The 14,797-nt window shown below is 38.8% G+C and overlaps 1 protein-coding gene across 1 annotated transcript in view; it reads left to right on the top strand.

Moving 5' to 3' along the window:
- DAAM2 (dishevelled associated activator of morphogenesis 2) overlaps positions 1 to 14,797 on the top strand; it is a 104,246-nt gene that overhangs the window by 85,093 nt on the left and 4,356 nt on the right. The window contains exons 20-23 of the mRNA XM_027771923.1: positions 607 to 775; positions 969 to 1,076; positions 2,024 to 2,084; positions 3,178 to 3,309. Coding sequence (XP_027627724.1) covers positions 607 to 775; positions 969 to 1,076; positions 2,024 to 2,084; positions 3,178 to 3,309 — 470 coding nt within the window. The remainder of the gene's footprint in view (positions 1 to 606; positions 776 to 968; positions 1,077 to 2,023; positions 2,085 to 3,177; positions 3,310 to 14,797) is intronic.

The raw sequence follows: 14,797 nt of genomic DNA, 5'->3' as shown, positions 1-14,797 counted from the left end.
ATTGGGACCAGCAGTTAGCGTAATGGCTATGTCACTGGACTCCCATGTAGTCGACTGTGGTTCGTGTCCCGGACCCGGTGGCTTAAAACTCACGCCAGGCGCGTGTGCGTGCATGCCCAAGATTCCAAGAGGAGAATGGAGGAGAAGGGATTGCAGCGTGACCATCCCCCCTGGGGGGTGATTTCTCGCTTTCTGTCTTTCTGTTTCTCTCTGTCTGTCTGGCGAGTGCACGTGCCCTATAGCAAAAAAACAAAACAAAACAAAACAAAACAAAAAAGGTAAAAGTATATTTATAGGAGGGATACATTGATAATATTTAAATACACGTGAGAAAAGATATTATCTAATGTGAAAGAGTTGGTACATTCTGAAAAAAATTTGTCTAGTGAATTGGCCTTTGGTGAGTTTGTTTCCCTTGGAGGTGGGTAGATGTGGAGATGTGAGTAGATTGGTTTGCTGAGGAGTGGGTAGTCTCTAGTCCTCTGAGAGCTGAAGATACTTGATAACATTCCTGAACTTGGGGTTGTATTTTCCTGGGGTGCCAGAAAGGGGAAGGCTGCCCTGGTGCAGGCTGTGCAGGGCTCTGATCTGTCCCTGCTCTCCCAGCCATCCTGCTGGCCTCCCGGGAGCTGATCCGCAGCAAGCGCCTAAAGCAGATGCTAGAGGTCGTCCTGGCCATTGGCAACTTCATGAACAAAGGGCAGCGTGGGGGCGCCTACGGGTTCCGAGTGGCCAGCCTCAACAAGATCGCTGATACCAAGTCCAGCATTGATAGGTGGGGAGTTCCCCATTTCCTCAGCCTCTATCTCACCACCCCTGCCAAGCCTCTTACCTCCTCCCCTTATCCTTCCTCCATTTCCCATCCCAAGACTGATCCCCTCTATCCCTTAACACCCACCCTAGTTTCCTCCTGACCCTTCTTCCCAATTTCTTCAGTCCCTTATCCCTGACCTGACTTTTGTCCACAGAAACATCTCTCTGCTCCATTACCTGATCATGATCCTGGAGAAGCATTTCCCTGACATCCTGAACATGCCTTCTGAGCTGCAGCATCTACCAGAAGCTGCCAAAGTCAAGTGAGGGATCCCTCCAGAACTTCCATCTCCCCATATTCACACACACACTTGTGCCTGCGTTTTCTCTTTGGGGTCTATTCTGGGCTGACTAGGAATTTACAGTAACTCAGGGTCTGCTTCTGGGAGAACCAAACACAGACCATTTGCTTTTAAATCCTTATTTCAAAGGTGCTCCCAGAAAACACCAGCAGAGAAGTAGGGAAGTGAGTTGGTGATAGAAAGAGTACCAGTAACAGAAAGGTTATTAAGCCAGTTAGCACTGTAGGCGCTTGGAACTCTGGGAACCAGTATAGAACATTTGCTTCTTTAATCCCTCCTCCCTCCTGCAAGGAGAAGGTTGCTGGGACAATCATTTGGCACTTCTGTTCATCATTGGCTGACCTCCTGCCCAGAGAGACAGGCAGTGGGGCTCAGCCTCAGAACAAGTGCTCACACAGTGGGAAGAGTCAGTGCCATGCACTACAATGGATGGTCAAGGAAATGTGGGTGGAATATCAACAACAGGCAGGAAATCAGAATTGAACACCTGAACTTCTAGGTTGATGAGAGTCATTCCCAGTAGAACCAGACATATCGTGGTAAATAGCCGAAGGGTGTTGAATGCTACGGCATATAGATACTATGTTAAGAGCATATAAACATTACTTGATAGTAATAAAAATAGATAATTCTAAGCCAGGAGCCACATGTAAGAAACCTTCTGATATACAGCACATTTCCGATCTAGAAAGATCTGTAGACCACAATTTGCACTCCTGTTATTTTATGAAAACACAAAGGCATAAAAGGAGGCAGTCCGTCAGAGGCACATGTCAGTGGCTGAATCAGGGCTGAAACCCAGGTCTGGAGATTCCCTGATTTTGCTTTACACTGCCCTCTACCTGAAGCTTCAACTTGTCAAGTCTAGAGTTGATGACTCCCTTCTCCCCCACTCTGTTCTCTCACAGCCTGGCAGAGCTGGAGAAGGAGGTGGGCAACCTCAAGAAGGGCCTAAGAGCAGTGGAGGTGGTAAGTGCCTCATCTGTGCTACCTGAGATGGAGGGTCTGTTGCCAAAGGAAAACCATTCATGCTGCCTGTCACTGGATGCCTGTCACCTAAGCTCCTCATTGGGATGACAGAATAGCCAGAACAATGGGTACAGCCTCTTACACAATGTCAGCCCTCAGAAAAAGATGATTGGATTATTTGGTACTTAAATTTAGACTCCCAAAAAAGAATATCTATGTAGACTATGTCCATGTCAGTATTTAACATGGTGTCTCTTGGGCAGTAGAGTGGAATGAACCATAAATCTGCCACATGCTTAAATTTGATCCAACTGGATGGGAAAGAGGATCTTCCATCCTTGAAAACGGGCAGGGGCAGAGGGTGTGGCAGTAAGGAAATTGTCAACAGAGAGTCCTTCCTTTTGTTCCTCCACCTCTTGCCTGGACCAGTGGAGGACTCGGGGGCTGACTGCAGGATACCTTGGTCTCTGGTCTCTACCATTCTGTGCTGATAGATACTATCACTGAGACTACCAATGGACTTAGAGACTGAGGTTAGATTAAGTATGAAAAAGAACCTTTTATTGCCACTGTGAGAAGGGAGTGATTTCCAAATTTCCAATTTTATAGTCCTGTGAAGTGCTATTCAAAGTGTGGTTCATGGACAAGAACCACCACAATAGCTGGGAGCTTTACAAATATGTTTCTAGTCTTCACATGAACCACCTGGAGTCCTTGTTAAAATGTAGATTCTAATCCAGTAGGTTTGGGGTGGAGCCTGACAGTCTGTATTTCCTAAAACTTCTCAGATTATTCTGCTGGTTTTCAAGTATGCTTTGGGAAGCCAGAATCTAGGCATACATGCATACATGTATCATACATACAAACATACATGGTAGTGATGGGTGAGAGCAGGGAAAGGTAGAGGTAGCATGACCAGCTGATAACTCTCATAGTCTTTGCCAGCTTTAGAAATGTTGAGACTTGAGGTATTCCCTCTTCCAAAGGACTCGACGTCTTGTGAGTGACAAGAAGGGTGGGAGATGTGGTAATTCCTGTGTTCCTAACTCATCCTGGCATCAATCTAAATAACACATTCCTCTCCTTTCCTCAGGAACTGGAATATCAGAGACGCCAGGTGCGGGAGCCTAATGACAAGTTTGTCCCAGTCATGAGTGACTTCATCACAGTGTCCAGCTTTAGCTTCTCAGAGCTGGAGGACCAACTGAATGAGGCCAGGGATAAGGTAAGGGCACCCAAGACTCCAATACGTCCCCCAGCCTAACTTCAACCCTATTTTTTTCCAACTCAGCATTGTCTAAACATCTATCCTTCAACCATTCCTATCATATACAGCCCAAAGGGACTAGCCCAGAGTCACAGAGCTTTGAGGAAAAATTATTTCCTAACTCATACAAGATAAGCAAGAATAACTACATACTTTAAGAATCATGGTCTGTTTATCAGAATTTAAGAACTACATTGGGTATTTTAATGAGTTCTCTCATCACCTACCTTATAGGTTTGTTGAAATATCCTCCCATTCGACAGGAGTAATAACTGAAATCACAGAGGTTAAGTATGTTGCCCAAGATTGGGTAGCTATAATCAATAGGATTGGGTTAGAATCCTGATTCTGAAGTGGAGCTTTGACCTTGGTTGCTATCCCTCTCCTTGCTTCTAACATGAATGTGCACATGGACCCTATGTGTGGGGATGTTTTTAAAATGTGACTCCTTGTTCAGTAGTCTTGAAGTATTATTATAATATGGATTCTCATCCAGAAGTCCTGGGGTGTTATAATGTGGCTTCTCATTCAGGAGGCCTTAAGGGGGGTGGAGGGCTGAGGCCCAGCATTTCTTTTTCTTTTTTAAATATATATATTTATTGTAACTTATAATTCACATATAATCAGTACTCATCTTTGTAGGGTACAGAATGATCTTTAAAAGCATATATACAGTGTATAATAAATTGAGGATATTAACATACTTATCACCTTTAATATTTAACATTATATTATGTTGTGATCTTTCAGAGCCCACCCCACTGGTTATTCTGAAAGTATTCACTGAATTGTCTATGACATTCTGACTGTTGAAATACTGTTCTAAAGAAGAACAAATTGATTAAAAATCAGACAACAAAGTCTTATAAATTAACAAAGATAATCTTAACATAGCCAATGAAAAAAGAATGTATAACTTCCCTGTAGAAGACTCCTATCTCCTGAGAGATAGGAGTTAATAATCTGAAAAGGTTGGTGGTATCATTGGTCCAGTTAGAGACAAGTAAAATTGTACATTGCAATAGTCCATGAAGAAGAGACAGAAAAAGAAAACTTTTACTCACTCACTGTGAGTTCTTGTAAGATTGTAGGACTGTACTGTGCATAAATAAGTCCTTGAAAAAGCAAAAACAAAACAAAATTGAAAAGAGATGTTTAAAAGTGAAAGACATGGTAAAGTCAGTGATTTGGTGATTTACAGGCTTTACAACGTTTTTGATTTTGGCCTTTAAATTTATTCCAAAGTGAGACTCAGCTACTTGTAACATTTTGAGCTTTTCCTCTGTTATTCAGTTTTATGCAATGAGTAGTGGTTATAATAAATATATAAATTGAAACCTGTGGAGACAACTATCTATTTAATAATTGGTGAATCTGTGCTTAAATCTGTTTGTTTGTAAAATAGTTGAAGCTGCCTTTTAGCAGGGAAATTTATCCTGACATCCAATGTTTTAATTGATATGCATGGACTTATCGTTTTTTTTTTTTTTTTTTTTAAAGTTGTTTAGTGTTCTTTTTTTTTTTTTTTTAAGTTGTTTAGTGTTCTCTTACTTCTATTTATTTCCCCTTAACTTTCCTGGTGTAGTATTTCCTTAAGTATTTTCTGAAGAGCTGACTTAGTTTTGATGAGTTCCTTCAGCATTTATTTATCTGGGAATGATTTTATTTTTCCTTCCCATTTGAAGGATAATCTTGCCAGGTATAATACTCTTGGCAGAAATTGTTTTTCTTTCAGCATTTTAAATATATCTTCCTATTTTTTCCTTGCCTGCATTATTTCAGTTGAGAAGTTCGATTTTAGTCTAATAGAGTAACCTTTGTAAGTAAGTTGGCATTTCTCTCTTGCCACTTTTAGAATGTTGTCATTGTCTTTGATTTTTACCAATTTGGCTATGATATGGCTGGAGAAGATCTTATATCTATTCAATGTCCTTTGTAGTTTACATGCCTCTCTGAATTTGGAAAGTTTTCAGCTAACCTATCATGAAAGATATTTTCTATGCCTTTGCCTGTCTTTTCACCATCTGGAATACCAATTATTATGTGAATATTCATCCATTTAATGGTGACTAGGATTTCTGTATGTTGTCCTGATTTTTAATGGTTACTTTTCCATTCTTTTCATTTACTTGGACTAATTCAGAAGCTTTGTCTTCAAATCAGAGATTCTTTCTTCTGTGTGGTCTAATCTTTTGATATTTTTGAGGGAGGTATTGATTCCTGCATTACATTCTTAATCTCTAGAAGTTCTGTTTGATTCTTTTTCAGTGTGTTTGTCACTTATGGAGTTCCTCCTTCAAGTCAAGATTTTCTGATCTCTTGAAATTGGTTCTTTTTCTCATGCATCTCATTGAATCTTGTCACAATGAATATTCTAAGTTCTTTTTCTGACATTTTTTGTGGTCTCTTGGGTTTTATCTATTGTTGATGAGGAGTTATTATGTTCTCTTCTGGGGGAGATATTTCCTGTTTTGTAATTTTTTTTTCCTGTTTCTTGAGGCTCTGCTTTGATTTCTAGTCATCTGCTAGTATACTCAATTCTTCTTATTTCTATGGAGTATGTTTCTGTAACTGTGTGCTCAGGCCCTTCTCTATGGTGGGTATTAGCTCTGTGACAGTTTCCTTCCTCTACTGTGGGTGGAAGTGTGGAGCACAGTTGGAGTTTTGGGTTCAGGTTTTTAGAGGGGAGTTTCCTTGTACTGCCAGTTTCTTTCCTTGTGGATTCTTCCAGAATCTTCTGTCTTCAGGTGTTTGATTCAGGTATACCCAAATCTTTTCTGCCTGCAATATGGATGAAGGTTGAGCTTCTATCTCTTCTGTCTCTGGGATTGCAGGAACCAGGAGTTGGTTCTTGGAGACCAGAGCAAAAATGGAGTAACCCCTCCTCACCACAGCAGGCTGGGTGGGTTCCCTGATGTGCTCAAGCTGAGCAACGTGGGCCGTTCTTGCTCTTTCTATCTCCTCTGTCTCTGGGGTTGCAGGAAGAGGTTCAACATTTCTAACAAGGTCCCGTAAGGTGCACATGATACTGGTCCATGTGGCATACTTTGAGAAGCAAGGTCCTTCTTAGAGGATACTGAGTAGATTTAGACATTGTAGCTCTCAATGAAAGTCAGAATACTGGGTCAGCTGGTGGCATGAAGGTTAAGACACCTAGATCCCACATGGCCAACAATATGGTTTGAGTCCCGAACTTGGCATCTTGAAAAACATATAGGCATATGTTCATGTGTGCCCAAAATTCCAAAAGGAGAAATGAAGAAGGGATTGTGACACAACCATTTCCCATGGCTCATGGGGGTGCTTTCTCACTTTCCCTCTCTCTCTGTCTCTTTCCAGCAATTGCACAGCCCCTCTAGCAAAATGTAAAAATAAAGAATACTGTCTGGTACATATAAATACAGCTAACTCACCTAACCCTACAATATCACTATGAAGAAGTGATACTTCATATCATTCCTTTTAATTTCCTTATCAATATATTTATAATTATAAATAATTGACCCATAAGTACACTTCTATATGGGGCATAGAGTGGTTTTTCAACACACGAATATAATGTGTAATGATCTAATCAAGTAATTACCATATTTATGGCCTCAAACATTTAGCATTATTTTGTGTTAATAACATTCAAAATCTTTTAGCTATTTTTAAACATACAATAAATTATTGTTAACTGTGGTCACTCTACTGTGCTATAAAACACTAGAACTTAATTCTACTATCTAATTGTAATTTTGTTTCTATCAACCAATATATCCCTATTCTTCTCTTCCTCATACTTTTCCCAGCCTCTAAATAAACCACTACTATACTTTCTTCTTCTATGGAATCAACTGTTTTAGCTTTCACATATGAATAAGAACATGCATGTTTTTCTCTTTCTATGCTTAGTCTGTCTCTTAATAGGATGTCCTCCAGGCTCATAACTTTTGTTTTGAATGACAGAACCTTATTCTTTGTAAGGCTAAATAGTATTCCATTATGTATACATTGTTCACATGGCATGATAACTCTCATAGTCTTTGCCAGCTTTAGAAATGTTGAGACTTGAGGTATTCCCTCTTCCAAAGGACTCGACGTCTTGTGAGTGACAAGAAGGGTGGGAGATGTGGTAATTCCTGTGTTCCTAACTCATCCTGGCATCATCTAAGTAACACATTCCTCTCCTCTCCTCAGGAGCTGGAATATCAGAGACGCCAGGTGCGGGAGCCTAATGACAAGTTTGTCCCAGTCATGAGTGACTTCATCACAGTGTCCAGCTTTAGCTTCTCAGAGCTGGAGGACCAACTGAATGAGGCCAGGGATAAGGTAAGGGCACCCAAGACTCCAATACGTCCCCCAGCCTAACTTCAACCCTATTTTTTTCCAACTCAGCATTGTCTAAACATCTATCCTTCAACCATTCCTATCATATACAGCCCAAAGGGACTAGCCCAGAGTCACAGAGCTTTGAGGAAAAATTATTTCCTAACTCATACAAGATAAGCAAGAATAACTACATACTTTAAGAATCATGGTCTGTTTATCAGAATTTAAGAACTACATTGGGTATTTTAATGAGTTCTCTCATCACCTACCTTATAGGTTTGTTGAAATATCCTCCCATTCGACAGGAGTAATAACTGAAATCACAGAGGTTAAGTATGTTGCCCAAGATTGGGTAGCTATAATCAATAGGATTGGGTTAGAATCCTGATTCTGAAGTGGAGCTTTGACCTTGGTTGCTATCCCTCTCCTTGCTTCTAACATGAATGTGCACATGGACCCTATGTGTGGGGATGTTTTTAAAATGTGACTCCTTGTTCAGTAGTCTTGAAGTATTATTATAATATGGATTCTCATCCAGAAGTCCTGGGGTGTTATAATGTGGCTTCTCATTCAGGAGGCCTTAAGGGGGGTGGAGGGCTGAGGCCCAGCATTTCTTTTTCTTTTTTAAATATATATATTTATTGTAACTTATAATTCACATATAATCAGTACACATCTTTGTAGGGTACAGAATGATCTTTAAAAGCATATATACAGTGTATAATAAATTGAGGATATTAACATACTTATCACCTTTAATATTTAACATTATATTATGTTGTGATCTTTCAGAGCCCACCCCACTGGTTATTCTGAAAGTATTCACTGAATTGTCTATGACATTCTGACTGTGAAATACTGTTCTAAAGAAGAACAAATTGATTAAAAATCAGACAACAAAGTCTTATAAATTAACAAAGATAATCTTAACATAGCCAATGAAAAAAGAATGTATAACTTCCCTGTAGAAGACTCCTATCTCCTGAGAGATAGGAGTTAATAATCTGAAAAGGTTGGTGGTATCATTGGTCCAGTTAGAGACAAGTAAAATTGTACATTGCAATAGTCCATGAAGAGGAGACAGAAAAAGAAAACTTTTACTCACTCACTGTGAGTTCTTGTAAGATTGTAGGACTGTACTGTGCATAAATAAGTCCTTGAAAAAGCAAAAACAAAACAAAATTGAAAAGAGATGTTTAAAAGTGAAAGACATGGTAAAGTCAGTGATTTGGTGATTTACAGGCTTTACAACGTTTTTGATTTTGGCCTTTAAATTTATTCCAAAGTGAGACTCAGCTACTTGTAACATTTTGAGCTTTTCCTCTGTTATTCAGTTTTATGCAATGAGTAGTGGTTATAATAAATATATAAATTGAAACCTGTGTAGACAACTATCTATTTAATAATTGGTGAATCTGCACTTAAATCTGTTTGTTTGTAAAATAGTTGAAGCTGCCTTTTAGCAGGGAAATTTATCCTGACATCCAATGTTTTAATTGATATGCATGGACTTATCGTTTTTTTTTTTTTTTTTTTTAAAGTTGTTTAGTGTTCTCTTCTATTTATTTCCCCTTAACTTTCCTGGTGTAGTATTTCCTTAAGTATTTTCTGAAGAGCTGACTTAGTTTTGATGAGTTCCTTCAGCATTTATTTATCTGGGAATGATTTTATTTTTCCTTCCCATTTGAAGGATAATCTTGCCAGGTATAATACTCTTGGCAGAAATTGTTTTTCTTTCAGCATTTTAAATATATCTTCCTATTTTTTCCTTGCCTGCATTATTTCAGTTGAGAAGTTCGATTTTAGTCTAATAGAGTAACCTTTGTAAGTAAGTTGGCATTTCTCTCTTGCCACTTTTAGAATGTTGTCATTGTCTTTGATTTTTACCAATTTGGCTATGATATGGCTGGAGAAGATCTTATATCTATTCAATGTCCTTTGTAGTTTACATGCCTCTCTGAATTTGGAAAGTTTTCAGCTAACCTATCATGAAAGATATTTTCTATGCCTTTGCCTGTCTTTTCACCATCTGGAATACCAATTATTATGTGAATATTCATCCATTTAATGGTGACTAGGATTTCTGTATGTTGTCCTGATTTTTAATGGTTACTTTTCCATTCTTTTCATTTACTTGGACTAATTCAGAAGCTTTGTCTTCAAATCAGAGATTCTTTCTTCTGTGTGGTCTAATCTTTTGATATTTTTGAGGGAGGTATTGATTCCTGCATTACATTCTTAATCTCTAGAAGTTCTGTTTGATTCTTTTTCAGTGTGTTTGTCACTTATGGAGTTCCTCCTTCAAGTCAAGATTTTCTGATCTCTTGAAATTGGTTCTTTTTCTCATGCATCTCATTGAATCTTGTCACAATGAATATTCTAAGTTCTTTTTCTGACATTTTTTGTGGTCTCTTGGGTTTTATCTATTGTTGATGAGGAGTTATTATGTTCTCTTCTGGGGGAGATATTTCCTGTTTTGTAATTTTTTTTTCCTGTTTCTTGAGGCTCTGCTTGGATTTCTAGTCATCTGCTAGTATACTCAATTCTTCTTATTTCTATGGAGTATGTTTCTGTAACTGTGTGCTCAGGCCCTTCTCTATGGTGGGTATTAGCTCTGTGACAGTTTCCTTCCTCTACTGTGGGTGGAAGTGTGGAGCACAGTTGGAGTTTTGGGTTCAGGTTTTTAGAGGGGAGTTTCCTTGTACTGCCAGTTTCTTTCCTTGTGGATTCTTCCAGAATCTTCTGTCTTCAGGTGTTTGATTCAGGTATACCCAAATCTTTTCTGCCTGCAATATGGATGAAGGTTGAGCTTCTATCTCTTCTGTCTCTGGGATTGCAGGAACCAGGAGTTGGTTCTTGGAGACCAGAGCAAAAATGGAGTAACCCCTCCTCACCACAGCAGGCTGGGTGGGTTCCCTGATGTGCTCAAGCTGAGCAACGTGGGCCGTTCTTGCTCTTTCTATCTCCTCTGTCTCTGGGGTTGCAGGAAGAGGTTCAACATTTCTAACAAGGTCCCGTAAGGTGCACATGATACTGGTCCATGTGGCATACTTTGAGAAGCAAGGTCCTTCTTAGAGGATACTGAGTAGATTTAGACATTGTAGCTCTCAATGAAAGTCAGAATACTGGGTCAGCTGGTGGCATGAAGGTTAAGACACCTAGATCCCACATGGCCAACAATATGGTTTGAGTCCCGAACTTGGCATCTTGAAAAACATATAGGCATATGTTCATGTGTGCCCAAAATTCCAAAAGGAGAAATGAAGAAGGGATTGTGACACAACCATTTCCCATGGCTCATGGGGGTGCTTTCTCACTTTCCCTCTCTCTCTGTCTCTTTCCAGCAATTGCACAGCCCCTCTAGCAAAATGTAAAAATAAAGAATACTGTCTGGTACATATAAATACAGCTAACTCACCTAACCCTACAATATCACTATGAAGAAGTGATACTTCATATCATTCCTTTTAATTTCCTTATCAATATATTTATAATTATAAATAATTGACCCATAAGTACACTTCTATATGGGGCATAGAGTGGTTTTTCAACACACGAATATAATGTGTAATGATCTAATCAAGTAATTACCATATTTATGGCCTCAAACATTTAGCATTATTTTGTGTTAATAACATTCAAAATCTTTTAGCTATTTTTAAACATACAATAAATTATTGTTAACTGTGGTCACTCTACTGTGCTATAAAACACTAGAACTTAATTCTACTATCTAATTGTAATTTTGTTTCTATCAACCAATATATCCCTATTCTTCTCTTCCTCATACTTTTCCCAGCCTCTAAATAAACCACTACTATACTTTCTTCTTCTATGGAATCAACTGTTTTAGCTTTCACATATGAATAAGAACATGCATGTTTTTCTCTTTCTATGCTTAGTCTGTCTCTTAATAGGATGTCCTCCAGGCTCATAACTTTTGTTTTGAATGACAGAACCTTATTCTTTGTAAGGCTAAATAGTATTCCATTATGTATACATTGTTCACATGGCATTTTCTTTATCTATACACTTGTTGATGGACATTAGTTTGATTCTATAGCTTGGCTATTATGAATAGGCTGCAATAAACATGGGAGTGCAGATAGCTCCTTGATATACTGGTTTACTTTCTTAGTAGGATTACTGGCTCATAGAGTAAATCTATTTTTAGTTTAGTCCTTTTTTTTTTTTTTTTTTTTTGCATAGTGGCTATTACCGGTTTACTTTCCCACCAGCAATGTCTAAGAGCTCCCCTTTCTCTAAATCCTTGATGGCATTTATCTTTTGTCTTTTAGATAATAACCATTCTAATCAGAATGAGACAATACCTCTTTGTGGTTTTGATTTGCCTTTCCCTGATGATTAATGATGTTTAGCTTTTTTTCACACACTTGTTGGCCATTTGTATGTCTTTTTTTTCATTAATTTATTTTTACATTTTTCCACAAACACTTACTTTACATATCAAAAATTTTAGCTCATACTCCATAGTTCTTGACAGTTAATAAGCAACTTTCAAAACTTCCAAATACTGAATTTTAAAGATAATGTTCAAATAATGTTCAAAAATATTTCTTTTTTTTTTTTTTTTTGCATGTGCACGTGTGCTCACCAGAAAGATAGAGGGAGGCAGAGAGATAGAAAGCGAGAAATCACCCCTCAGGGAGGATGGCCATGCCGCAATCCCTTCTCCATTCTCCTCTCGGGATCTTGGGCATGCACGCACACGTGCCTAGCGTGAGTTTAAGCCACCGATCCGGGATTCAAACCCCTGTTGGCTACGTGGGAGTTCAGCAACATAGCCATTACGCTAACTGCTGGTCCCTAAAATATTTCTTATAATTTTGTATAATTTTGTTTGTGACTCTATAACAACAGAGACAGTATGGTTTTAAATATTTTTGAGAAAGTATTTACATGTCAACTACTCAAATTGTTGAAAAGCAAATGCCCAGCACACTAGTCACACATAAACCTTCTCAATTCAGCGTGGACTACCACGTATTCTGATATACCATCTACTGGCAAAAATCAGTCTCTTTTTCTTCCTTCAAAGTCTTTCTCAATGGGACCAGCAGTTAGCGTAATGGCTATGTCGCTGAACTCCCATGTAGTCGGCTGCGGTTCGAGTCTCGGACCTGGTGGCTTAAACTCACGCCAGGCGCGTGTGCATTCGTGCCCAAGATCCCAAGAGGAGAATGGAGGAGAAGGGATTGCAGTGTGGCCATCCCCCCGGGGGTGATTTCTCACTTTCTGTCTCTCTATCTGTCTTTCTGGCGAGCGCATGCACCCTATAGCAAAAACCTCTCAAAAAAAAAAAAGTCTTTCTCAAGATAATCCTCTGGTGTGGTTGCTCTTTTGCAATTGAGAAATGTCTATTCCAGTCATTTGGCCATGAAAAAAATTTTTAGAGGGTATGTGCATTCTCTGAAGAGAGACAAAGACAGAGATTGAAGGTGAGAAAGTGGCCCTATCATGGGGGATGATCATGCCACATATCTTCTGTTCCATGAATCCCTTCTCCTCCATCTCTCCTTTTGGGATTTTAGGCACACACTTATATACATCCAGTGTGTTTTTCAAGCCATCGGGTCCAGGATTCAAACTGCACACTTGACCATGTGGGATCCAGTCACCTTAACCATCATACCACTTACTGGCACCCTTATTTGCCTATTTTAAAATTGCTTTTATTTTAGTATTTGCTTTTGTGCTACTAAGTTGAGTGCTTTACCAGTGAATTTATGCTTTTGTGAATTTTGTGCATTTTCCTGGTTGGTCATTATGATCCTTTCTCTTCCAGGTAGAGGACTCCCTTAAGAATTTCTTATAAAGATGATGATGAATTCCCTTCCTTTTTCCTTGTCTAGGAAAAAACGTTATTTCTCCTTCAATCCTGAAGGATAGCTTTACAGTATTCTTGGTCAGAAGTTTTTGTTTTGTTTTCAACACTTTGGATATATCATCCTACTTTGTCCTGGCCTGTAGGGTTTCTACTGAGAAATCTGCTGATAGTATAATGGAAATTTCCTTACATGTGCCTTAATGATTTTCTTTGCTGTTTTTAAAACTCTCTTTACCTTTGACTTTTGACAGTTAATTATAATGTGTGCTCAATAAGTACCTCTTTGGATTGAATCTGTTTGGGTACCTTTAAGTGTTCAACGAGTATGTCATTAAATAAGTTTTCTATCTCTATCTTTGTCTCTTTCTTGAACTCCCATAATGGGAAGGTTAATTGGCTTAATAGTATTCTGTAAGTCCTGTAGGCTGTCTTTATTCTTTTTTCTTTTTTCCATCTGACAGGGTGATTTCAAAAGACCTATTGTCAAGTCCAGAAATGTTTTCTTTTGTTTTATTGAGTTTGCTATGGAAACTCTTAATTGTATTTTAAAAATTTAATTCATTAAATTATCCAGCTCCCAGTTTTCTGTTTGGTTCTTCTTTATGATATCTATTCCCTATTAAAATTTTCATTCAGATCATAAACTGTTTTCCTTATTTCATTGTAGTGTCTATTTGTATTTCTGCATTCTCTTGTATGTCACTGAATTTCTTTTTTTTTTTGGAGAGATTTTCACTATAGGGCGCGTGCGCTCGCCAGACAGACAGAGAGAGACAGAGAGACAGAAAGCGAGAAATCACCCCCCAGGGGAGATGGTCACGCCACAATCCCTTCTCCTCCATTCTCCTCTCGGGATCTTGGACACGCACGCACACGTGCCCGGCGTGAGTTTTAAGCCACCGGGTCCGGGACGCAAACTGCGGTCGACTACCTGGGAGTCCAGCGACATAGCCATTACGCTAACTGCTGGTTCCTATGTCACTGAATTTCTTTAAGATCATTATTTTGATGAAAATAAATTTTAAAACCCATAAATTTTTATTTATTTGGGGTAAGTAGCTGAAGAGTTATTGTGCTCTTTTGGTGGTATCATATTTCCTGCTTTTTCATGTTTCTTGTGTCCCTGTGTTGATTTTCTGTGCATCTGATGGAACAATCACCTCTTCCTAACTTCACTGAGTGACTTTCATAGGGAGGGACTTTTATCCAGAGGTTGGACTTTGAACTTGCAAAGACATGAGTATCAGGTTGCCTATGGGGGAAAAAAGCTAAAAATTCCTTCAT

The sequence above is a fragment of the Tupaia chinensis genome, unplaced genomic scaffold, assembly GCF_000334495.1.
Source record: "Tupaia chinensis unplaced genomic scaffold, TupChi_1.0 Scaffold000238_1, whole genome shotgun sequence".
NCBI classification, from domain to species: Eukaryota; Metazoa; Chordata; class Mammalia; order Scandentia; family Tupaiidae; genus Tupaia; species Tupaia belangeri.
The sequence above is the reverse complement of the archived record's forward strand: the minus strand, read 5'-3'. Positions and strand labels throughout refer to the sequence as shown.